The sequence below is a fragment of the Ictidomys tridecemlineatus genome, chromosome 8 (assembly GCF_052094955.1).
Source record: "Ictidomys tridecemlineatus isolate mIctTri1 chromosome 8, mIctTri1.hap1, whole genome shotgun sequence".
Classification (NCBI taxonomy): Eukaryota; Metazoa; Chordata; class Mammalia; order Rodentia; family Sciuridae; genus Ictidomys; species Ictidomys tridecemlineatus.
This window is the reverse complement of record NC_135484.1, coordinates 141,169,385-141,195,885: the sequence shown is the minus strand read 5'-3', so window position 1 is coordinate 141,195,885 and position 26,501 is coordinate 141,169,385. Positions and strand designations below refer to the sequence as shown.

The window sequence follows — 26,501 nt, the reverse complement described above, 5'->3', positions numbered from 1 at the left end:
AAGGATGAAATATTCTATATATGTCAGTTAAGTCTAAATTATTGATTGTGTTATTCTACGGTTTCTTTGTTTAGCTTTTGTTTGGAAAATCTATCCACTGGTAAAAAAGGTGTGTTAAAGTTACCCAAAATTACTATGATGTGGTCTATTTGACTCTTGAACTTGAGAAGAGTTTGTTTGATGAATATAGATGCTCCATTGTTTGGGGCACATATATTTATAATTGTTAAGTCTTGTTGGTATATGTTTCCCTTGAATAGTATGTAGTGTCCTTTTTTATTCCTTTTGATTAACTTTAGCTTGAAGTCTACTGTATTTGATATGAAGATGGAACTCCCTGTTTGCTTATGCAGTCCATGTGAGAGGTATGATTTTTCCCAACCCTTCACCTTTAGTCTGTGGGAGTCTTTTCCTATGAGTCTCTTGGAAACAGCATATTGTTGGGTTCTTTTTTTTTTTAATCCAATCTGCTAGTCTGTCTTTTGATTGGTGAGTTTAGGCCATTATCATTCAGGGTTATTATTGAGACATGATTTGTATTCTCAGCCATTTTAGTTTATTTTGGTATTTAATGTGACTTGGTTTCTCAACTGATTAGACTTTCCTTCAGTGTAATACCTCCCTTTACTGATTTTCATCATTGTTTTTCATTTCCTCTTTGTGGAATATTTTACTTTGTATTGGCAAACTTTCTAGTTGTAAATTCTTTTGTGTTTACCATGGAAGGTTTTAATTTCATTATCAAATCTAAAACTTAGTTTTGCTAGATATAAGATTCTTGGTTGGCATCTATTTTCTTTCAGAGCTTGGTATATGTTGTTCTGTGATCTCCTGGCTTTGAAGGTCTGGGTTGAAAAATCTGCTGAGATACAAACTGGTCTCCCCCTATATGTGATCTGATTCCTCTCTCTTACAGCTTTTAAGATTCTATGCTTATTCTGCATGCTAGGCATTTTCATTATAATGTATCTTGGTATAGATATATTGTAATTTTGTACATTTGGTGTCCTGTAAGCCTCTTGTATTTGGTTTTCCAACTCGTTCTTCAAGCTTGGGAAATTTTCTGATATTATCTCATTGAAGAGATTGTGCATTCTTTGGTTTGAAACTCTGTGCCTTCCCCTATCCCAATAACTCTCAGTTTTGGTCTTTGGATGCTGTTCCATAATTCTTGGATATTCTGTTCATGGTTTCTATCTTCACTATGTGACCAACTTTATTTTCCAGATTGTATACTTTGTCTTCATTATCTGATGTTCTTTCTTCCAAGTGATCTGGTCTGTTGGTTATGCTTTCTATTAAGTTTTTTATTTGGTTTATTGTATCCTTCATTTCAAGGATTTCTGGTTTTTTTTTTCCAGAGTTTCCATTATATCTTCCTTGAAGTAATATTTTGCTACCTGTATTTGCTCTCTTATCTCTTTGTTAGAGTGATCAATTTTTGCCTATTATTTGCTCATTTAGATCATTCTTTAATTCACAATCATTTTAATTATGAACCTTATAAACTCTTTCTCTGACATTTCATCAACTTCACTGTCCATGGGTTCTGTTATTGTAGTATCCTGTTTTATTTGGAGCACTTTCCCCCTTGTTTTTTCATGTTGTCTATGTGTCCTCCTTTCTTGCAATGTGTATCTGAGATATTACAGTTTCTACCCTATATTCTTGTAGCACCTGTGCAGAATGTCTATACTTCACCCTGATGTTGGGCTTCCAGACCCTGCTGGTGTCCCTCAATGTATGCTACTTCAACTAAAGGTGGTGGCGCCAATAGCCAAGGTAACTCGAGATAATACTGAAGGTTCCTCCATGATGGATGCAATGTCTTACACAGATGTGGCTGAATGGGTGGGCCTTACACTCTTTGCAATGCCTGCTCTGAGATGCAGCTGCTTCTAGGCCTTGTCGTCAAAAAGATAGGGGCTACTGTGTGGGGAAGGCTATGGCGATGACTGCAGTGTCCCAAGATGGAAGTGGGTTAGGATTGGGCTCCCAGGTGTTGGGGGGGGGGGACAAACTCAGACCTACCCTGGATCTGGGTCCCACCCACATTGGTGAGGGCAGATCTGGTCCTGGCATGACCTCCCGCAGTAGTCTGCTGGTAGGAAGGGATAGTCTTGTGCAAGAGGCTGGGGTCTGACAGGTGTCTGCCGGTGGTGGGGTGGACCTGAACCTACTGTGACCCTGGGTCCCGCACAGGCTGGTGGGGTGGATCTCATACATGCTACTTCCTTATGTAGAATTTTGTACCACACAAATTATCAATGCTGAGAAAGAAGGCTGTTAGGGTATGTAAACAAGTCAAGATGGCGCCTGGCATTTTGCCAGAGGGAGTGGTTTGTGAAGTAACGCCAGCAAGCCATTAGGTGTGGAGATTCCTTATTGGTTGACTGCTGTATCTAGTTTATGTTAATTAAGATAAACAGTGTGGAATGTATATATACCCCTCCTGTCCTACAATAAATGGCTCCCATTCCTGCTGTATCAACCTACACAAGTTCCTCGTCACCCCTGGCTATTTTGCTCCAGCCGGACTACGGCAGAAGGCCAGCTGGGGCTTTGTTCCAGTGGCCCAGGAACAAAGTATTCTGGTTTGTTTGGGGCAATTTCCCCCTTGGGAGAAGTTGAAAAAAAAATGTAGCCCTGGAAGTTAACTATCCTACATGGAACTTGAACCTATATTGTGGCCTCCTCAGCATAGCCAGTAGCACTGAAGGCAGCCTTTAGTTAATTCCCTTATCACTAAAATTAACCACATTGTAGTAACTTGCATAGTTATCTCCACCATACAACTATGAGGTTTGTGAGGGCACAGATCTAGTTTGTCTGCTTCATTTACATGTCCACAGGAGAATGAGGAAAAGGAAAAAAAAAAAGCCAATCTAAGGTGGCTTTGACATCAGACTGGTTCATAGCACATGATTGCCCCCAAACATTCTAGAAAGTGTAAATACTTCCCAACATCCTCACCCAGGGGATACAGGGCAGGAGCAGTTGTCCATAGACATCCATCTTACCAAAAGATCAATGCCTGAAGGCATTAATTCCTCTAAACCTTCTAAAGGGCAGGTTGTATGTGTATGTGTGCATTGGGAAGTAGGGTCAATGAGACCCTTTAGGTCTCTGTAGAATCAGAAAAACAGAAAGAAAAAAATCAGAATGCAGGCTTCAGGAGAGACACTGTAAGCAATGAGATTGAAAGGACACAACCTCCACAGAGGAGTTAAGACACAAAGATTGGTAGGATCAGCTAGAGATCCTGCTGCCACCATTCATCCAGAAGTAACAGTTGATAGTCTGTTTTGATGGCTCCTATTTCCTTGTAGAAGAATTATTCCATGGAGACCAGAACCTCTAACCTAGTAGAGAAATGGGAAGCACAAATTCTGCCTCTGAGTTACTGGAAAGCATTGTGAGAAAGGCCAATATTATTTCTACTTCTTGGCTTCCAGGCTCGTGTATTCCAACTATTGAAGGGAGGGGGGAGGGATAAGACCATATCTATCAGGAGTTGGTTATATGAACATAAGTATATTGGAAAATGGTACCACAACCTTTTTAGGGTATTTGATCTAAGCAAGGAGTCTTGCTGATGTTCACTAGACCATGCCAATGTTCCATTAGGCATCTACCTATAGATGGCCCAACGTGCCCAGCGTTCCAACTGCCTTACCATCAGTGCCTTCTTTCGTCAGCATCAATGTCAGAAAATCCCATGTCCATGAGAGAATAGTGCTGACAAAGGCACTGTGATCAAGGAAAACTCTTTTCACAAGAGACGTCAACTCCATAATGATATACTACTTTTCCACCTTCAATCCTGATGAAATTGTGGCCCCTGACCAAAACAACAATCTCCATAATAAACTCTAGTATTATTGTCTTTCTTCTTTGTCTCCCTCTCCTTTTTATCTACCATGTTTTCTGAGATGATTTTCCAAACACCATCTGCACACAGGTTCTTGCCTCAAATTCTTGTTAGATGAAAATAAACTAAGGAATATTGTAGACTCTCTGAAAATTAGATGCCCTCAAATTTGGCAGACTCTGATTCACTGCAGGTTTTATCTCCCACTCTGTCACACATGTATCTTCCTATGGTGTAGTACTTACCTCTTGTTCTCTAGATCCAACATATATGTCAAGACCATAGAGGACCAATAAGGTAATCTGCAACATTTCATGACAATCAAGGTTCTTGCAAAACTAAATCATAATAGAGAACAGGAGTTATCCCAACCCTAGAAAAAGCTAGTGAATGAGTACTGCTGCTATTTTATAAAGAAGCCAACAGTGGTTTTACACTTTACTGACAAGAACATTATCTAGATAACAAAGACCTTGCCTTTATTCTAGTAAAAATCCCACAGCTTGCACAGTAACTGCTACTGGGCTGTCACATGGCTAAATTACAATAGTCCAGATTGGGAGATGTATTGGGGAACCCCTACTTAAGATACCTGTGGTGGCATTCAGGGTTCTTCCTTCAGAGGATCTGTTTCTCCATCAATTGATGAGCCTGGGTGTAAGACTATTTTTACTGAAGCAGCTGATATTAATTAGCCTTTTGCTCACCAGTTCTGTTTGTTTTCCTGATTAGGCAAGGTAAGTGACATGCTTAGGCTATCCATCTATTTCCCCTTTAAGTAACCTGGTTGCCACTCTGCCTTTGCTGCTTTCCATAGTAATTATATCCTCTTGCTTCTGTTGGCTAAAATCTTCTACTGGGTTCCTGCCATTCTGTAATCCTATCACCCGTAATGCCCCTCCTAAAATTAGGTAGCCCACGGAAGCATTTCCTTATGTTTCATCTTCATCCTCAATCCACCACAGGTTAGAGCCTTAGTAACAGTGATGTCACAGCACACCAGGGGGTATCACCACCTTATTTGCCACCAACAGAGTTCAAGTAACCTAGTTCCAGAGTTCTGAGGGTCTGTATTATCAGTATCATCTTACATAAACTTTTTAGCTAAGTATTCCCCAGAAGCTTAACCTAAGAAAACCTACTTGAATGAAAACAGGTTATTTTGCAGATATTCCTAGTAAGAAACAATGAAATAGGGAGAAGGGTACAGACTGTGATAAAAGACTGTGTTCTTGAAGTTGCTGTTACGGGCAACCAGAACTCAGTTTCATTACAACTACCTGAGATATTCACAGAATAGCCTACCAAATTGTTTTGCTGAAGGATATAAAAAATTACCCCAGATGTGTTAAGTTACCAACATTTCAAAGCTGTGCATAGCACACACTGAGAGAACTACTGATGGATCTACAAAGTCAGAAGAACCTTGGGACAGAAAACATTGGTCTGGTAAACTTGAGAGAAATTATTGGGAGAAATGCATGGAAGATAGCAGGATGCTGTCTCCCCCAACCCAAATAAGGCAGAAATCAGAGGTGATGGTGAAAATATGTGAATTGGGGCACTAAAGGAAGAAAAGGAGGAAACAAGCCCTGGGGTTGTACCTGAGAGGGCCATGTTCCGTGCAGAAAGAACAGTAGATAACAAAGTACTGATGCTTGGTGTGCTTGGAGAGGGTTAGATGGATGAATAGCTTGGACATGACCCACTAAAAACAAGTGATAAGCCAAGGGGCTGTGAACTTGGAGTAAAATTGTTAGTCATCAAAGGGTTCTGAGTATAGTATATCCTATATCAGATTCTAAAAAGATCACTCCAGCTGTTGAGTGGAACTAAGCTGTAAAGAAATAAAGGGGACACAGAGTCTCTGTTTGATGGCTACTGTGATGTTACCTCTTATACTGTAAGTACCATTTATGTTCTGACATGTATCTCATAACTCCTTTGGGGCAGAGAGCTCACAGTTACAATTTACGGTTTATGTATATAACCTAGATGAATGTCCATCGAGAAATAATTATCGAATAAGTAACTGACAGTAATATTAAATCTACATTATTTAATTACAGTATATCATTGAAAGTCTTTGTCTTTTACAATCTCTTTAGAAAATGTAAGTTTTCTAGAGTATTTGTTTCAACGTTTGTAAAATGCTGATAACCCTGGCCTACTAAGATTAGTAAGTATTAACCTGAAAATGCCTAATCAGGCCTTTTCTTTCTCACCATAGCTGAGAGAAACAATTATCTGCCTTGCTGTAATACGAACCTTCGCTTTCAACACAAAACACAAACTCCGCTGTTACTGCAAGCTTCCTGAGAAATTTTAAAAGTTCACACAACTGATTGGATTCTGACATTTATATTCATCCAATCCATCCCTTTCTTGGCACCTGACGCAAGCTCTCAAACACGGACCCTCTTCGTTAGGGTCATTTTTTTTTTTTCTTTTTACATCACTGTTAATATAAAAACCGCTCATCACCCATCCCATCTTTTTACTTCAGTGCACCTCGGGGAGTATAGACGTGGCCTTAAGTTTCCAGGGTTAAGAAGCAATGAGAAACTCCGTGGCTGTTGCTACAAGCTGAATCACAAGATCAGAAACCAAGTTTCCCTCCACCCACCCCATTGAAAAGGCAGGTGCCTCACGGGCGCTGCACCGCCGCATCACCTCCCTGAGCCCGGGTGCGGGAAGGAGAACCCGGGGATCTTTAAATCCGGGTCCAACATCCTCCACGTGGCCGCCTTCTCAAATTTCAGTCCACAGCCGCCTACGCGGAAGTGGCCTCCCCAGAGGGCACCCAGAGGCCTGAGCATACCCACGATACCCTGGCCCGGAGGCCAGAAACACGCGGGACACTGATAGTGTTCTCAGTGGACCTGCTACAGCGCCATCCTCTCACGGGCTCGGCCCTCCACCGCTGAGCGACTCCCATGCCCCGAAACACACGGAGCCAGCGCTGGAGGCGACGGCGCGCGCGTGGACGTCGGCCCCGGACCTGGAGGGGGCGGGGTCGCGCTCCTGCGCACGCGCGCAGAGACACGTAAGCGGAAGTGGCGCGTGGGTGCAGGTGATGAGAGCGCCTTCCGGGGAGGCGGCAGCGGCTGTGGAAAGTCCAGAAGTAGGAGAGGAAGAGGAGGAAGAGGAGGTGATGGCGACCGACTTGGGGAGGGGGCGACGTTTCGTCTGGCCGAGGCGCCGTCCGGGCTAAGGTCACCCAGGTGACGAGCCGGTTTGGGGGTGGGCGTGCCCCCGGCGCCCTTCTGGTGTTAGGGACCCAGAATCTCTATCCCTCCAAGACCTTAGACATTGCGGGTGTCCCCCTCGCTGAAGGAGCTTTCTAGGAGCGGATGAGGTCGGGATGGCAGGAGCGGGTGACTTCCTCTTTAAAAAAGGAGCCGACACCTCCGGGCACGGTTTCCAGGGAGGAGAACCTGTTTATCCCGCACCCGTTACCCTCTTGGGGCCTGCGAGAACGCCTTCAGGCCACCGTGGACTCCCTGGGAGGAGGCCAGCCCCAGGGCTCTCTAGGCTGTGCACCTTTGGGCCTCTGCAGGACTGTCAGGCTCCTGCTTTTCCCCAGGACCATTTGCACTTAAGAATCACTTCCGGGTTCCATGTTTTGAGGGGACTCCACGGTTCTCTGATGCCCACTTCCCTTTCCCTGGAAGGTGACTGACTGTTCTTGCCTTGCTATTGAGTTTATGTCACTAGAAGTTCTGCAAGTTCCTCCAGTCTTTGCAACTGATTTGCTACCTCGTCTGTTTTTCTTTCAAAGGAATGTTGAGAGCACAAGGGGGAAACTTTTGGTACACTCACAGAATTTTTTAAGATATCGGGCATCTGCATTTCTTATGCAGTAGTAGGTTTCCCTGTATCTAGAAAATCCAGCGGATTTTGAAAACCAATGGTTGTGACAGTTTGAAACTTGGAAGAGGATGCAATTACCATTTGAATATAATTTAGGTAGTATTATTTGTACTTAATACATAAAATCCTAATTTTTAGCATTTTCCCTTGGGGGAAAAAAAAGTAACAGATTGGCACCGTTTCTCGAACTTTGTATAATGAAGTGTGTAAAAAGAAATGAGACAGAATCTTGTTTTTTGGTACTCCATAGGCGGTGGTTGATATACAGTGCAGTTAATCAAGGGAAAATTACACTTTTATTTCTAACATTAAGTGTGGCAAAATACAGAGTCATGTTTCTCAGGTTACTTGCATAGTAATGACAGATTTTTCCTTACGTGCTACCCCACCCCACCCCCCTTTTTTTTTCTTTTTTCTTTTTTTTTTTTTTGTAGTTGGAGTCTTTCAGATTAGAAAAGAGAGATTAAGAAATAACTGATTTTGATTTCCTTAGGTCATTATAAGTCAACACTATCACTTTATAATTTTGAAATATCTAATATGTACTAGAGATGCTACCTTTTAATTCCATTTTAGCTGTTATTTGTACCTTCAAGGAACTAAAGGTAGATATCTATTTTGAGTTTAGGAAGAGAACTCAGGCAGTGATTCACACTTGTGGTTTTCTATTTTAGTTTCATGGGTTATTGTGAAGTTCTAAGGCAAAGCCAAATATTGTTTGTTTAATTTGAAAACTATTTTTAATTCCTGTTTCACAAAGACAGGCTCAATTTCTTTAGACATTAGTTTATATCAGTCCTTAATGTTTTAAATGGAAGGGAAATGGCAAACCTTGGGTATCATTACATGTATATAAATCGTGCTGAAAGAGGCCTTCATTGGTCATGCATTCTGCTCAGCAGTGTGCAGATTAATAACACAAAACTACATTCTAAAGGCAAAGCATTTAAAGGGTAGGTTTGGTGGTACTGATGCATCAAGCAAGAAAGGGAAAGAAACTTATTTTCATGTTCATTTCAGGTGCTTTGTGGAAAATTCGGGAGAGATGTTGGTATTTTTGTTCATGCTTAGAAAGGATAGCGCTGGAGGAATTTAACTGCATATGTGACCGAGATCTGCAGTTCTGAGGTTGTAAAGAAATATGTTGGGAGAGCTAAAATGATGGAATGCAGCAGAATACTGTTGATTCAGTGATGGTTACTAAAGTGCAAGAGAGTCCTTCATTTAATATCTGATATTTTTGTTATATGCTTGAACAGCCTGTGAAAGCAACATCATCTCTTAAGGAACTCATATTTTTGAAGGAAAAGCACACACAAAAGTCATGCCATTATGATTTAGACATTTGTAAATTATGTTTACATATTACATGTACATAAACCGTGCTGTAAATATCTAGAACAGCAATTAGTTTTTAATGTACAAGGTCTTAATCAAAGTTGCAGCATGGCCAAATTTTGTGTTCATCAATGTGAAAGATGAGATTATACACAATCTAATCTGGAGAAAATGGCTATTTGATGGTAACATCAAATATTTTAGATATACTTGTGGATGTAGAGTCAATAGGAATCTTTGCAGGGTGTAAATGTGAGGAATAGGAAAGAATCTTAAGGTAACTCCTGGACTTTGAGTTTATGTTTCATGCTAAGTAACATTACATGATATTGGGAATATAAGAAGAAGAAAAGATTTGTTTTCAGGGGAAAATAAGTTCATATTAGGCCATGTTTAATATATGGTGACAGTAGAATTTCACTGAGATATCAAAGAAGCATTTGGAGAGAGGTCTGGGTAAGAAATACAGGTCCATATTTCCAGTTGCACATCAAAGAGTGAATCAGCTTCAGCACAAGAGACCACACCACTGGTATTTCTAAGTAGTTGAGTAATTATCACTGTTTTAGCTGGCCTTTTTGCTGCTGTGACTAAAAGCACCCAACCAGAACAGTTGTAGGGGAGAAAAGGTTTGTTTAGGGATCCTGGTTTCAGAGCTCTTCATCCATAGTATTCCGGCTGGCTCCATTCCTTGGCTCAAGGTGAGGAGAACATCATGGTGGAAGTGTGTGGCAGAGGGAAACAGTTAACATCAGGAAGCTGAGAGAGATTCCACTCTCCAGAACAAAATATATACCCCATAGCTTTGCCCCCAAGAAACCACTTGGTCCAGCCATACCCCACCTGCCTCCAGTTAATGTTCAGTTAATTCCATCATGGATTAATCATCTGATTAGATTAAGATGATTCAATCATTTCTCCTCCAAACTTCACATTGTCTCGTGAACTATTGGGGGATACCACATCTAAACCACAACAATCACTAACATACATGTACTGTCATACCATGTACTGAAGACTTTTACATTTATTTCATATGGTCACGGCAAAAATCCTATGGTAACCATATTTTTAACAGTTTTCCCGCCCTATTCCCTTCTTAGAGGTACAGAACTTAAAGCTCAGAAAGGTTAAATAATTTGCCCAAGACTCCCTAGCTAATACATAGCAAAACCCAATCTTGAATTCAGATCTGTCTAAATTAAAGCACAATGCTATACTGCTTTCTTGAAGTATTAGTTAGAATTGTATTCATATGCTTGGCATTTTGCTAAATTACATACATCACAGAAGAAGGTGACTTTGAGAGAAGTTTACCTTCTGGAGAAGTATTTTGATATGAACAAAAGCAGGAATGAGTTTTTATATAAGCTTTATTCGATACATGTGTTTCTCCAAATTCTGTAAGATTTTTGCTTACAGAATAAAGCTTGCCAACACCATAGCCCGTTTCAAACAGAGGGTGACGCACAAGAATATGAATCTTCTCTTTCATCTGTCTCTTCCCAACTGGGGGAATTAGGGAGGGTGTCACAAAAGAGACATTAAAGCTGAACTTTAAAACCTGACCAGAGAAAGGAGACCAGGTAAAAGGACATCATGACCAGAGGGCAAGATTATTTGAAAGTCCATGATGTTTTAAGAATGAAATATTGGTTTAGGCTTTATTGAAAGAAGTGAGAGAAAGGGAGCTTAGAAGCTTATCTTCTGCCAGATATTTTTAACTGGTGCTCTTTGCCCATGCTTAATACATAGCAAATAGTTGTTAAAATTTTTTGTTCTTTATTCAAGCACAGGTTTGATGAAATGTTTAATGAAGATAACTTATTTGTATTATGTTTTTATTAGTACATTTTAATTATACATAACAATGGGGTTCATTGTGATATATTTATATTTGCACATTAAAAAATCTTGCTGCATTTCATTTCCCAGTATTTCCCATTTCCCTTCCTTCCCCAATTCCTTTCTTTATTCTACTGGTCTTTCTTTTATCTGTTTACTTTTTTACTTGGTGCATTATAATTACATATAAAAGCAGGATTCATTAGAGAAAATAATTTAAAGCAATTTATAAAGACAATCACATTTCAGGGTTATCCTACAAGACAGTGTAAAAAGTCTTAATTGAGAGAGAGCAATGATTGAAACATAACTGAGAAAAAGAACAAAGTACAAGGAAGAAAAAAATAAAGAAATAGAAACAAAGCAAAACTTTGTAAAACTGCATATTCTCTGTTTAAAAACATAGCACAGACGGTATAAAATAAAGTGTTTTGGTGACTGAAGTGTTCTTAGCTACAAGTTATATTCAGAGCCTCAGCCCTCATTTGAATTAGGGCCTAGTTCATCTTTGTGAATCAGTAAATTGGGAATGATCATAGAGGCAACACTAATTCTTACTATTTTAAACCAACAGTTTCTATTAAAAGATTTCCAAGTGAAGCTCACTGTCAAAATTATACTTATCTCTTCAGCCCTTGGTGTATAAATTTTCATTCTCACTGGAATCATAATAGTCTTTTCTAGAAAAAAGGTTTTTCCTCATAAATGTGCTCTAATCTTTAGTTGTCATTAAATCTTGAGTCTCTTTAACCTTTACATGGAATTTAAGTTTCAGTTTATTGAAATCCAAAGAGAAATTTGACAGTCTTCCATGATGCCTCATACTTTTTCCCCCCAAAGACTGACAAAAGATGACATATTTTCCAGCCTTTTACACCCCGGAGACTTTTAAAATTAAAATGATCTCCAAAAGAAAAAATATATATTTTAGCCTAAGAAATGTTATTACTAAAACATATTATTCATTCTACAGTCTCTGGTAAATTAGCTTTTTAAGCAACTTACATTTGGGCGACTTTTAAAATGTTACTGGCAAATAGGTTTTACAGTTGTTCTAGTATTTAAAGGAACACCACTTATTCTTTACTGTTCTCCAAGTAAAGATTAACTTTAATGTTGAGAATGTTATGCTTACACTATTGTAGATTCTAAAAGTTATCTACTTACTAGATATGAAACCGTAACCAACCTCCTGCTTAATTCTTTAACAAAACAGATTAGCTTTTGGTTTGTTGCTATGGAATGAGTGTGGTCTATATCCAATTTAGTGATGCAGTTGCTCTCTCAAGTTTATACTTGATAAATTGGCAGTTAGGTGTGGTGTTTTTGGTTGTTAAGAGGCTGTAATTGAGAACTTAAGATAGTACATCTACAGAATTAGCCTCATCTACACAGTTTTATAGTTTAGATTAATATTTGGAGCAATACTTTATGATATAAATGTTTTACTTTAATTGCATATTTCCTTCTCTAGGACTTGGCACAGCAAACAGAAGAATTAAACGAAATACAGCAAACCCACAGAGATAACTCTGGAAGCCCTGAATGCAGCAAAATAAGAACAATGGACCTCAAGTTTAACAACTCCAGAAAATACATCTCTATCACTGTGCCATCCAAAACCCAAACAATGTCACCACACATTAAGTCAATTGATGACATTATAGTACTTGGCATAAATCTCAGCAAATTTAACAAACTTACTCAGTTTTTCATATGTGTTGCTGGAGTTTTTGTATTTTACCTAATTTATGGATATTTGCAGGTAAATAGTTATTTGTAATATGTTAATCATTTATAGCAGTTAATTTCAGTATTAGCACTTACTAAAAATTTTGTCTGTGATATTTTTACTAAAAGTTTACTAGTTGATTTATAAATTTGAATTTTTCATAAATACAAATGGACTTCTTGAAAGGGTTAGTGAAAACAGAGTTTTAGAGTAAATTATTTTAAGTGGGGAGGGAAGATGATAATCTTGAAAAATTTAAATTATGAAAATATGTTTTTAAATATTCAACAAAATGTAGATATTTGCAGCCGTGTGTTAGTTTTTAAAAAGAAGAAAATTTCAAATATATGTGATACCTGGGAATGTAATTTTCCAATAAAATTGTAGCACAATTCTCAATTCTTTGAGCTCAATGATAAAAGTCCTTTTTACAAAAATAGATCATGATATTTTAATTCTATAATAGACAAGTCCTTTTAATCTTTTAATAGTCAAATACTTCTCATTTTAACTTGTATTTTCTCTAATTCCACTTTGCCAGAATCTTATCTGTGATTTTTTGTTTATACAGAACACTTCTAACTAATAGTTTGTTTTGTATTTGCATTGTATTTTAGGATAATTCTATACATTTGGCCAGCAGCAAATCTCTAACTTTCAAAAACATGGGCTGGATGAGTGAGGATCCTAGCTAGTAAAAATGTTATAATGGGAATCAGTGTTATTAATGGCCATTTAAAATTAATGAATGTTTTTATCCTTTAGCGATTTAGATTTTTAATACAACTCCATAAAGTGAGAGAAGCTTTGTAATTCAAGAAAAGGAATGATGTTTTCTGAAAACAGTATTTCTGGCATACATTAATACTAATAAATAAAGAGTGATTTCAAAAATATTACTTTTTCATTGTTTTATATAGATGAATTATAAAGATAAATGTAAATAAAGAAGGTAGAATTTTGACTTATTTAACTAGCTAAGAGACTGCCATGAAGAATATTAATGTAAACCAAAACATGAACTAAAAATATTAATATTTACAATTGATTTCATATTAGAAGATGATGTAACTTAAGATATCATTATGAATAAGAGTTAAAAATAGAGGTTGGAATTTCTTGTTGAAATTTTTTTATCCTTCAGTATTCCACTGTTAACAAATGGCTTGGCACCAAAGGTACCTATAGCAAAGGAAAATGAATTAAAAATTCACCTTACAATTTCATTAGATGCATTTTTCATATTTGATTAATGATTAAATATTTTTGTTAATAACCAGTGTGTGCAGAGTTTTAAATTGGAAAAACCACTGCAAATTCCATTTGTAGTTTTACCTCTTTTACTTTGTGAAATTGACATTGTTCTTAGCTCTTGTGTCTAATCAGGCATTGAAATAGTTCAAGAAAAATGGTTGAGGTTTGCTAATGTGACATATACATACATGCACACCTGCACATAAGGTAGGCAATTTGATTTATTCATTTAAAATTAAGCCAGATAATTTCAGTAAAATAACTCTTAATGACTTGTTAAAATGACTTTCTAATAAATGATGTAAATGTGACTTTATGATATAATACTGTGTTTAGGGAAAAGTTGTACATAATCTGGGGCACAAAAATTTTGAAAAATTATATTATTGATTTGAACTATGTTTCTGTAGAATAGCCCTAAGATGATTGACTTCTAGTGAAATCTGTTCTTTATACGTTCTTGAGTCAGTCACCTCTTTCATTGTTTTGGGCAACTTTTAATTGTGGTGTATATTTGCTTAAATAAAGCAGCACATCATGTTGCTTTGTATTTTCTGATGATTTTCATACTTGGGTATGTAGGGTCAATTCTTGGGGAAAACTAATTTCTGACTTCTCTGAGTTACTATGGGGTGGGAGACTATGGCTTGATTTCTTTTAAAATGTTGTTTTTATGAGAATTTAACAAGAGTAAGTTGGTCTATCCACTTGAACTTAACAGTATCCATATGTCTTTTGACAGGAATTAATATTTTCAGTGGAGGGTTTTAAGTCCTATGGCTGGTACCTTACTTTAGTGCAATTTGCATTTTACTCCATATTTGGCCTAATAGAACTTCAGCTTATTCAGGATAAAAGGAGAAGGTATGTAGCTTGGTTTTTTGTTAGTTAAGTTCACTAGTATTAGTTGAATCTTCTTTTAGAAAAAAATTTAGCTTGTTAAATATGCATGAAATTTATATTTCCTATTAATGTTATCTAATCATGAATTGTTATCAGTATAATCAGCTTAATATAATGTTTTCTTTATACACTGATGCTCAACTTATGGTAAAATATATCTTTTTGAACAGAAATATGTATATTTTTATAAAGTTCACTAAAATAAGTATAATTACAGGAAGGTTTAGGGTGCAGCTGACATGGAAGTAATGGAGTGAAATATCTGTTTTTGTAGTGATTTTTAAAATGTGAAGTTAATGTTTTGTGGGATATATCCAACTAAAATGGCCATGGAACATCCAGTAGCTAAGATTTTCACTCTTAAACATTAGAAAAATATACTTCATTACTTTTTGTTAAAATCTAAGTGGCTGGTTTGATAATATTTTTTAAATTAACAAACATCTAGAAATGAAAAATTTATGGCATATTTAACAACATGCATGGAAACAGTCTCTGATTATGAATAGAAGGTGGTTAGGAATTTGTGAAATTTTGATAAATGTAAGAAGAGTGGTCATTCCTTTATTATCACACCCTAATATTGATTTCACATATCTGTTGTGCAGTTCAAATACAATAAAGACTATAATATGGGCATTCTGTCTTCTTTCATGTAAATGTTTAATCCTTCAGTAAAGTGAAAATTTTTTTTAATTGAGAAAGTTTTCATAGCTTTTTTTTTTAACAAAAAATGATTTTGAAGTTTGTGTGATGGTAACTGTACAATTTTAAGTATTTAATTCTGTGACATAAGATTCTTCCTGGAAGAATCTGTGACACGAGTTTCTTCACATATCCAGTTTTTGCTTGCCAAACTTTTTACTGCCAATAAACTGTTATAGTAAAATAAAAATATTTGAGTCTGAGAATATCATCTTCCTTATTTTCATGCTCTGAAATCATAACATATAGCCATAAATGATAGAATAAAAAGCAATGAAATATATCTATCAAGACTAATATGTAAGGAAACCTAAAGATTTGTTACCTATTGCAAACTCTTGGTTCTCCAGTTGCTTCTAAGGTAAAAAAAGACAATAATGCCATATTTGTTAAATGAAAAGTTACACAAAGATGATGTATCTCCTGTCAGATGTCAGAAGGAAACACCTCCCGTTAGCTACCTAGATGAGATGGGAGTGGGCCATGTTTATCTCAACCTTTAAGCCATATGACCATAATGTGTTTTTAAAAGATAATTTGATTTAAATGTAAGTGAAAGAATCTGGGAGAAGAATTTACAGACTTAAATGTAATTTTGAATTGAAACTTTCGGGGGCATTTTAAATTTTAAAAACTGTCATTAAAGAAGATACAATGAAAATATGCCCAATCATGTATTACTTAATATACTTAATATTATAGTAGTTGTTTTTTAAACCTTTAATTAGCTAAACTGTTTGCTTAGGGTTGTATTCCCCCCCTATATTTATGTAAATAGCTGTGTATAGGAAAGAGAACAGGATTTGAAATTAGAAAACATGGGTTTGAATCATTTTGGTGCTGTTGCTTATTAGCTCTGGCAAAACCTCAGGGAAGTCACTGAAATTCTCAATTTTATTGGGAATCAAATGTGATAATGTGTGTTAACACAAATCATAAACTGTAGCACCCTATATATGCTACTTATTATTTTTCACCAAAGATTAATTCCATTTTTAATTACTTTGATTTTTTTTTTAACAAAGGAGATCTGTCAAATCAGTTTTGAGAGGTTTTTATTGTGGTTTTTGTTATAATTTTGACACTACTTCTAAAGAAGTAAGTAATTGAGGTATTAAATAAAATACAATGAGAATTCTAGAGGCAAAAAGCCAACTTTTTGGTAAAAAGCCAACTTCCTTATTTTAAGTATGAGAAAACAAAGACCTACAGACTTGCTGAGATTTTCACGTCTCCTGGGTTTCGGGCTCTTTTTCTTTCTACCTGTGCTATACTGCTTTTCTAATCTTGTAAATTTTTTGACTTGAACTTTAATTTTCTGACCACCACCACTGTTTTTGTGATGTGTCTGAGGAAATTTGATTTGTATCATTACCAGGGAAACTCACTATATATCTTCACTGATTAGGACAATGAAGTTTACAGACAGTGTGAAATGTTTTGGGGTACTCTATTGTATATGAGCATATCACGTTATTTCTAGTGGATTTAAATATTGATTACTGTATTAGTACTTAACTGGGAAAGGTCTCAAAATTGAAATGTAGATGTGATAAATTGTAATTAAGTTATCCTAGTTAATTATTTTACCTTATGTCTGACCATATAAAAGATATGAGAGATTGTTGTTGCCTTTGTTTAAACATAATCACAAATTTCAAAAGGGAAATTACACTTAAGTATGTAGAATCATCAAATTATGTGAATAGTGACTCATTGTGTTTCTAACACCAGTGTACAACATTATTATTTTAGACCATTAAATATCTAGTCAATGTGAGCATAGGGTCACAATAATGACTTGAAATTCTAAAGATGCTAATAAGGAATCTCCTTTAGGAAATTTAGATAGAGCCGAAAATTAAAAGATTTTGAGATCAGACAGTCAGATTGTTGTGACATTTTATAGAACACAGAGAGTTGATTTATAAGATAGTATAATAAAAATCATGTCTGGAATTTTAAAGCTCATGCACTTTTTTCCCTAAGAAATTCTGCTTAGGTTTATGCTAGCAGAATGGATAGATAATTTTTTCCTAATGCTAGATGGAAACATTAGGAAACAACAGAACAACAGTTTAGAAGTTAAATTTTTGTTGAAATTATTTTAGGTGCCTTTTACATTATAGAGGCTAATATTTTTTAAAGCAATTTCTTTTTCTAAATTTAGTCAATATTGTTTTTAACTGTAGCTAGAAATACTGTTTAAAACCCTTTGATCAATGTTTATACCTTTAGTAAGAATATCTAACATTTTACATAGTTGAGAGTCCTCATTTATGATTAGTTATAATAAAAGCAAATTGTTATTTTATCAGTGTTCTTTTATATAAGTGTTTCAACTTTAAGAGTAGTGATATTTTTACTCATAGTTACAGAAATATTAACCAGAAATTCGAAAAACAAAATAGTATGAATTGGGTCCCCAAAATGAAGGTTTTAAAAATTGTCTTTTACAGAATACCAGGAAAAACCTACATGATAATAGCTTTTCTAACAGTGGGTACTATGGGGTTATCAAACACTTCCTTGGGCTACCTGAATTATCCCACCCAAGTCATCTTCAAGTGCTGCAAATTGATTCCTGTTATGCTAGGAGGAGTTTTTATTCAAGGTATAGTAATGATATATTTTCATACTATTTGAAACCAGTAGGACATGTTATGGCATCTAGCATTAGGAAAGCACTAAGCATCTATCATATTTTAGTGAGTATCTAGGTATCCTAACAGTTATAAGGGTATCTTATAAAAGTAAGGTATTATAAAAAACATAGATACTTCTCTGATAAACCTCATCTGGAATCAATAATTTGGACTTGAGAGAAAAGAATTTTACTTTGAAATGTAGGCATTTCTAGCAATACTTTATTCACATATTAAAGATTTAGCTCAGAAGTACCTGGAAAGTTCCTTTTCTCAATACTTTTCTTCTACTCTTCAGAGCCCACACTCAACCATTGTACAGTGGGTAATTGTCATATTAAAATAAGGCTTAGTCTGAATGGGTTACTAACCCTGCTAACTTACTGATGTCTTGGAGCCCCAGCTAAGTTTAGAAAATATGAGGAGAAGAGGATCCACAGCAACTAGCAGTATATCAAGTTGTTCTACCTGTTAGCTCTCATGAGGAATATTCATGTTTCAATAATTGTTTCTGTATCACTAAATGTCGTACGTAGCAACATTTTTACTTTATTCCTTCAATGCCTTCCCAATAAGCCTTATACAATGAAAGTGTGTTTTATAGCAACTTGACATATCATCATAGGGCAGTGGTTCATGTGGGAAAAATTTACTTCAATCCATATTAAAAAATCACACTTTGGCAGTCCCTGTTGGGTCCCCTTCCACCCTTCTGGAGCTGTCTCTTTTTTTCTTATTTGAATAAATTCAACTCTATGCTTAAAAAAAATCAAATCACACTTAACCTGATGAGGCACATATAATATTACTTATAATCCTTAAAAAATTATACTACGTTTCATTTTATTAAATGTGAATATCTGGTGGTGTTTATAAACAAGGAAATCTTGCCTTTTAATATAAATCCAATAAAAACTCATTTCTACAAAAAATTTTTAATACTTTCAAATGCACATTATTCTTGTCAGTGTTCACCAATATACAGTCATGTACTACATTAGATGTTTCAGTCAACAGTGTGCCACATAGGAAGGTAGTCACATATGATAGTATTGCCCAGGGAAATCATAACTGTTGTAGTCTGTGTAAGTATACTCTATGATATTTGCACAGCAATGTAATTACCTAAAGATGGGTTTCTCAGAACATATCCTCACCATTAAGCAATATATGACCATGTGTATTTTATTCACTATCGTAACAGATGATGTAGGATTCCATTTCTAACTTAAAGACATGCTGTGCCCATTGATCATTTAATCATCAGAAGCCCTTCTGTGACTGTCTCATCCCTGGATCTAAGTGCTCTTCATATTTTGGGCATTGGATATTAAAAAACAGATCCCAGTTCTGTTGGGTTAAGCACATAGGTCTAACATTAGGCTTGATGAATATTCTCATAATGAGGTGGGCTTACCTTTGTTTTGTATAGGAAAGCGTTATAATGTTGCAGATGTCTCTGCTGCCTTATGCATGAGCCTAGGCCTCATCTGGTTTACCCTTGCTGACAGCACAGTTGCACCTAACTTCAATCTGACAGGTAAGGAATTTATAATTCTAGATTTTATAGGCATTTTGGTTTAGAGTAAGAACTTCTAAAATTTCACAAGGATTTTAAATGATGGTATAACATCTGTGATTCACATATCTAACATAAGGCCTTTAGACTTTTATAGGCTATAGTAAAAATATCACAGCTCTGGAAATGTAAGTTTTTGTAGTACCTTTTATTTCAACATAATGAGGCTGCCCAGTCAAAATCTTTGATGATCAAATGTAGGTTAAGATTAATTTTTTACCTGCTGAATTATAACTGTGCACATGAGTAATAGGGGAAATACAGTAGTCATTGTTTCTACTCCTTAAAAACAAAAACAAAAAACTGAGGACTGAAGATGTAGCTCAGGTTGTGGAGCACTTAGCATACAAGAAGTCCTGGGTTCAGTCTCCAGCACCATCAAACAAACAAACAAACAAAAACTTTGAAACTTGTGCATTTATTGTCAACGTTTGTGCTAAAGGGGAAAGATATGCTGTACTTTAATATTAAACTATGTAATGTATATATGAATATTACCTGAAAGTGCTTAAATTTTCTACCAAAAAGTTTCCTCTTTACTGTGCTATGTAAAATTTTACAAATTAAAGTTAGATTTGTCAAAAGCAGAAAAATTTTTATAGGATGTGCAAAAATGTGAACAAAAAATAAGTGTGGGCATCCTGTTCTTATTCTAGTTTACCTTTCAGATAAATTGTTTTGTGGTATTATTGGGGTTTATTGTATATACAGTGCTGCACTAAAATTATTGAAATAATTTTACTAATAATACTAATTTAGTATCATCTCCTAACTTGACAGACTATTTAAAGTGTCTAGGTCTTCAAAGAAGCTCAGAGAAGTGCAAAAAAGTAATAATATCACCAAGTATAAAGTCTAATTGTTTCTGAGAAAAAATAATAAACTTTCACATAATGAAAAAAATATGTATTTTCCTAAGAATCAAGACATATTACCAGTTGTCAAGTTTTCCTCAATACCCTGGCTGGCCAGGCTGAGTGAATGGATTTCAATGTAAACAGTTCTGCCTCTCAAAACACCCACAAGAGTCTGGTAGGACCTACTCCGTCTGCTCTTTAAACTTGATTATAAGCACTCACTGCTCATTTAAGAGAATGCTGTGAATTACAGCTGTTCTTGTTATAGTCTATATTTTTCAAGGAATGCTTAATTTTCACAAATCAGAAACTAAAGATTGTGAAATCAGCAGGAATTGATTTTTTTTATTATTTAGGAAAAGGCAATGTTGAAAAAGGTACATAATTTGCAATGAGAGTTGTAGATTCAAATTCTCTTTGAATTATTTAAAAATAAACAACCATGAGTAAATTACCACACCTCTTTAAGCTTCACCCATAGAACAAGATAATGATAAGTTGCCTCACACAGAGCTAGTGGGAAGGGGTATTAAGATGAGGGAGTAATGGGTGTGAAGCCACAAGCAGTAAAGGAGTGGGAGGTGGGGCTCCTGTGGCACCATAACTTCTCATTGTACCTCTGGTGCTAGCCCCTCCTAAGTTTCAGCTGCATATTTTTGAAGAGAATTAGAACCCAGCCATATTTCATGAAGAATAATTGATGAGCATTTATCCCTTCTCTGATCTTTGTAGAGTGTATTACCTAAAGAAGATGTGATAAAGTGGCTATTAAAGACAAAACTTTGAAAGGAAGAGTATAAACATCCAGACTTGCTCAAATAAAAATTTTCTTTAAAATATTCCCCTTAGAATACAATTGAAGTGTTTTCATGTTATTGCCATTATTTGGAATATTTTGGGGATTATCTTTGAATAGCCTTTCAGGAGGTAGGAAATTCCTTTGAAGATCCTCAAAAACCCATGTCTTTCAATATTTGAAACCAGTAAAAGAGCATTCAGCATCAAGTTTAGTACATAAAAATGTATGATTAGGCAGTAAACAATAAAGCTAGAACTTCTTCCTTAATACAGTAAGTTTTTTCAAACATATAATCTACAGTGAGAGTGAAACTCTTATTTAATGTTGAAATGCAATAATAACAGCATTAGTGTGACTTTTGTTTGTTTTAATATTTTCAACCTGTGTGCTTATTGCATCTGACTGTGGATAAGAATATTTAGCTTTACAGAGCAGGTGTGATTGAAAACTTGCCTTTGCTTTTTAGTCTATTTAACGTCTGCTAGAACTTGATTAAGTAAGGAGACTGTTTCTTTTACCTTTTTGAAGGTGTCATGCTTATTTCCCTGGCACTGTGTGCAGATGCTGTCATTGGAAATGTTCAAGAGAAAGCTATGAAACTGCACAATGCTTCTAATTCTGAAATGGTAAATACTCAAGTGCTTTTTCCTTCATGTCAGACAGATTAAAAAAAATGGTAATGTGCTTATTTTTATGAAATAGAATATGAAGGACTTGCCTTGCATTTTTAAACTAATTTATCATTGTTTTCCTAAAGTAATCAGTCAGGCATTATAGGAAGGTAAAAAGAAAAACTACCACTACCATTACTAACAGCTGCCTGTATATTTAATCATATTTTTCTCATTGATTTATAGTTTTTTTATCCATTTATGGAACCCTTTATATTTTATTTTATTCCCTTTGTATTTAGTGTTATTTTCCATGTAAAAGTTTATAATTTTTATATGGTCCAATTTATCTTTGACTTCTGGCTGGGAATTTTCCTAACTTTAAGATTTTAAATATTTTACCATGTTGTCTGGTATTATGATTTCCTTTTTTTTTTGTTAAATCCTAATTCAGTCCAAGACTCTAAAAATATTTTTCTTTCATGACTATTCTTTTGTTCCAATTACATTTATCAAATAAGGCCACTTTCCAGCTTACTTTAAATGCCTTCTTTATAATGTCATATTCTAATGTACAGTAGATTTCACTTGAATTTATTTTTGCATCAGTACATATAACAACAGCAGCTTTACCATACATTTGCCATCTGTTAGGACTAGCCAGCATTGTTCCTTTTCTTTTTCAGAACATTACTACCAATAGTAATTCTTGGGTGTCCATACTCCCCCCCAAAAAAACTAGAAATCCCATTGGTATTGTGATTGGTATGGCATTGAATTATAAATTAATTTAGGGAGAATGGCATCTGTACACTTGATTCTTTCAGTCCAAGAATAAGGTATGACTTTCTTTTATTCAAGTGTTTTTTTTAATGTCTATTAGAACTTAACATTTCTATCATATAAATCCAACACAGTTCTTATTAAAGTTATTGTTAGGTGTTTCTTTTGCTGTTATTGTAAATACTTTCTTTTCTTTCAATGTATCTTCTAAATGGTTTTATATCTAGGGTGAGAGAGAGAGAGAGAGAGAGAGAGAGAGTGAGAGTGAGAGCACATTAATCTTATAACCAACAACCTTCATAGACAGAATGTATCACATTAAGGATATAGAGGAGTATTCTTTGCTGTTACTTTCTCAGCACAGACTGGTGCATCTTTAAGTACATCCTAGTAATATAGTAGCTTTATTCTTGATCAATAATTTTCTTGATCATTATAACTACTTTTTCTAAGTAAGAAAAAGATGTCCTAAGAGGGAATTATGGAACTGTAGGTGGTTAGAAAGTTAATAAAATGTAGTGGTTAAGATGTTAAACTCTGATACCCTTAGTTCATATCCTAACTTTACTAACCTCATATTTGGGAAAATACATCTCTAAATTTTAATAACTTCATTTGCAAATTAGTGAGGAACAATAGACTAAGAACACCTGTTGCAACCAGGCATGATGGACACACCTGTAATCCCAGTGGCTTGGGAGGCTGAGACAGAAGGATTGTGAGTTCAAAGCCAGCCTCAGCAACTTAGCTAGACTGTGTGTTTAATAAAATATAAAAAAGGCCTGAGGATGTGGTTCAGTGGTTAAGCATCCCTAGGTTCAATCCCCAGTACCAAAAAAAAAAAAAAAAAAAAAAAAAACATTTATAACATATGTTGGTTGTGAGAAATCTGTGGAGGAATTCATTTGAAGCAGTACCTGAGACTATTTATGAGGACTGTAATAAACAGAGATAAAATGGTTAGTAGGGAAATTAAACAATACATTATGCCTTGTACTGCTAAATTTCAATATATATTAATATCTCTTGTAAACTCAATGTTTGAGGTTCTTTTCGTGTTCTATAAGTAACTTTAAGGGTTTCATTTTGATTGTGTATATTTTTACAATGCTAACATTAAATCTGGTTTGTATTCAGTAATTAAACTAGGCCAAAAAAAAAAGAAATAATTATGTACATGTGTAAGAAAGAATTTGTAGTGCCGTTATTTGGTACATAAGATAACTTGTAGTGTACTTATAATCCATTAGGATCAACCATCATTTCCAGAGAGTTGGGCCAAATGGGAATGATACTGCTACAAAAGTTTTGTTTTGCAAACTTAAATAAATTAACTGAACTCTACTTAAAACCCTCAATTTTCTATTTTGATTTGATAGTGCTCTTTCCCACTTTATCTATTCTAGGTTTTATATTCATATTCAATTGGTTTTGTGTACATATTATTGGGATTGACATGCACTAGTGGATTAAGCCCTGCAGTAACATTTTGTTCAAAGGTAAATACTAATTTCATTTTTTTAATAAAAATTTTTTCTATAATCTTAATTCTCCTAATTTAAAAAGGCTATTGTTGGTATAATTTGATAACTCCTCTAATATAATATTGTAGATAAGAAATAAAATGATAGATATTTGAATTTATTTATCCTTGCTATACCCTATTAGTTAATTTTTAAGCAGTTCATAATGTAGAAGTTGAGAATTTTTAATTTCATTATTATTTTTCCATTAAATGAAAACTAAATAATGTTTGCTTGACTGCATTGTGAGTGGCTTATTATTGCTTAAGAAGTTAATTAAAATCTGTGGTTTTAGTTCATTTGTAATATGTCAGGTTTTGTATTTTTTTAACAGGCTTTTTTATTTGTTGCAGAATCCAATTCAGACCTACGGTTATGCATTCCTTTTTTCCCTCACTGGATACTTTGGAATTTCTTTTGTTCTGGCTTTGATTAAAATTTTTGGTGCACTTGTTGCTGTAACAGGTAGGAGGGATTTATTTGCTTAGATAATGAAGTAAGCATTTATGTTTTCTCTGATGCTGTTTCTAAAAGACAAAAAAGTTGTTCTGTTACACCAGTTTATTATTTGACTTAATAATTTCTTAAAATTATTACTCTAAAGCAATTGATATTTCAATTTAATTTCTTGTTTTCAAATTTAAAACATTTTTTTTTCTTTTTTGTGGTGCTGGGGATCAAACCCATGGTCTTACCTGCTGGGCAAGGCACTCTTACCATTAAGCTACACCCCAGGCCCTAAAGGCTAAATTTTAAAGAGAAATGTATGCACTTATCCAAATAGTAACTTTTAAATGCATTAAAAGAATTTGCTGTAAAAATATAATGGGACGAATACCTTCAAAGAAAATATTACCTTTATACACTTTTAACTTATTACTGAAATTCCAGTTTCCTTGCCTTTCAAATATGATAGGTTCAATTTAAACCAAGCTTTTAAACCTTTCACTTATATCTTTTCTAGTACAACAAGGTCTTTCTTTCTTCACTGATAATACTTATGCACCTGCTCAGTGCCAGGACTTTGCTTGGCACTCTAGAGGAAGGAAGCTTGTATTTCTTGTTTTAGAGGAATGTCTAGTCACATGAGTGGAGTCAGTAACTGGATATGCTTGTCATTTTCCAGAACTGAAATGCAGCCCTTATCTTAACAGTGTAGGCAGTTTTGTTTTGTTTTTTCCTGTTCTGTAAAATCCAGAGGTGGTCATAAATAATACCTACTACACACCATAGCCCTTATTATATTGAGAAACCATTCTAGATATCTTATGTCTATTAATTATTTTAATTTTTGCAACAGTCCTAAAAAAGTAGGCTCTATTATTGTTCCATTTTATGGAACATAAAATGGGCAAACTGAGGCACAGGAAAGTTGACTTGTCTGATACTCATCTAGAGACAAGGTTCCAACCAAGGCCATCTGGCTCCATGCCAGTGCTCTTGACCATATTCTGCACTGCCTCCCAAGCACATGTAGTAACTCCATGGTTATCCATAATCCAGTCTCCATCTATCTGCTGGGCCGTCTTCATTCTCCCTCCAGGCAGTGGGATGGAGTAAGGGAAGATGAAAGCTACACTTATCTCTTTCTGGAAATTCTTTTAAAAATTGTATTTCTAGAAACATTACTTCTGTTCAAGTTTAACTAGCCACAGCCTAATCACATGACCACACTTACATGAAGGAGAGACTAGAATTATACGAGCTAAAAACAGGTTCTTTTACCAAAAATAGATCCTGGAAATAAAGCCCTGGCACATGTTGCCGTAAGTTTCTTCATTTGGTGTTCATTCAGTCATGCCTTGAATATTGAGTGCCAGCAGACCGTGGAGTGTGAGGATCCAAGGATGAGGAAGGGGAGAAACTACAGCACATGGGCTGACAGCAGCTGGCTCTGCAACATGGAGGAAAGGCTGCAATGCAGATGTGTGCAGTGCCTACCTCTGCCTGGAATGAGGGAGAAAGGTTTCAGCCTTATGGCACACTTCCAGCTGTAACCCCTAGAAGGACAGGGAAAAGTTAATACAGACATGTAAAGAGGATTGTAAAAATTATTCAGTCTTATCCAGAGATCACCATTTTTAAAATAGTTTTATGTCCTTTTCTATTTTTAACAAAGAAGCCCACTCCACCTAATCACATCCTCCTTAGGAGAGAAAGCCGTTCTATTCTACTGAACTGTC

At 35.3% G+C, this 26,501-nt stretch overlaps 1 protein-coding gene and 1 long non-coding RNA gene across 6 annotated transcripts in view; one reads left to right on the top strand and one right to left on the bottom strand.

The window, feature by feature from the left end:
* Positions 1-6,885: 6,885 nt before the first annotated feature.
* The window catches only part of Slc35b3 (solute carrier family 35 member B3), a 22,568-nt gene continuing 2,952 nt past the window's right edge, over positions 6,886-26,501 (top strand). The window contains exons 1-9 of one of the 3 annotated variants that reach the window (XM_021727864.3): positions 6,910-7,095; positions 7,653-7,840; positions 12,402-12,692; positions 14,656-14,777; positions 17,981-18,135; positions 19,599-19,706; positions 21,930-22,027; positions 24,202-24,294; positions 24,672-24,783. In XM_021727864.3, coding sequence (XP_021583539.1) covers positions 12,492-12,692; positions 14,656-14,777; positions 17,981-18,135; positions 19,599-19,706; positions 21,930-22,027; positions 24,202-24,294; positions 24,672-24,783 — 889 coding nt within the window. In that variant the 5' untranslated portion in view covers positions 6,910-7,095; positions 7,653-7,840; positions 12,402-12,491. Of the gene's footprint in view, positions 7,096-7,652; positions 7,841-12,401; positions 12,693-14,655; positions 14,778-17,980; positions 18,136-19,598; positions 19,707-21,929; positions 22,028-24,201; positions 24,295-24,671; positions 24,784-26,501 lie in introns of all 3 variants that reach the window. The other 2 variants (XM_013359641.4, XM_005327480.5) reach the window with 2 other exon arrangements.
* LOC144366351 (uncharacterized) overlaps positions 19,086-26,501 on the bottom strand; it is a 19,846-nt gene continuing 12,430 nt past the window's right edge. The window contains exons 3-4 of one of the 3 annotated variants that reach the window (XR_013425415.1): positions 26,044-26,318; positions 19,086-23,018 (exon numbers count right to left, since the gene is read on the bottom strand). This is a non-coding gene — a long non-coding RNA (uncharacterized LOC144366351). Of the gene's footprint in view, positions 26,319-26,501 lie in introns of all 3 variants that reach the window. The other 2 variants (XR_013425413.1, XR_013425416.1) reach the window with 2 other exon arrangements.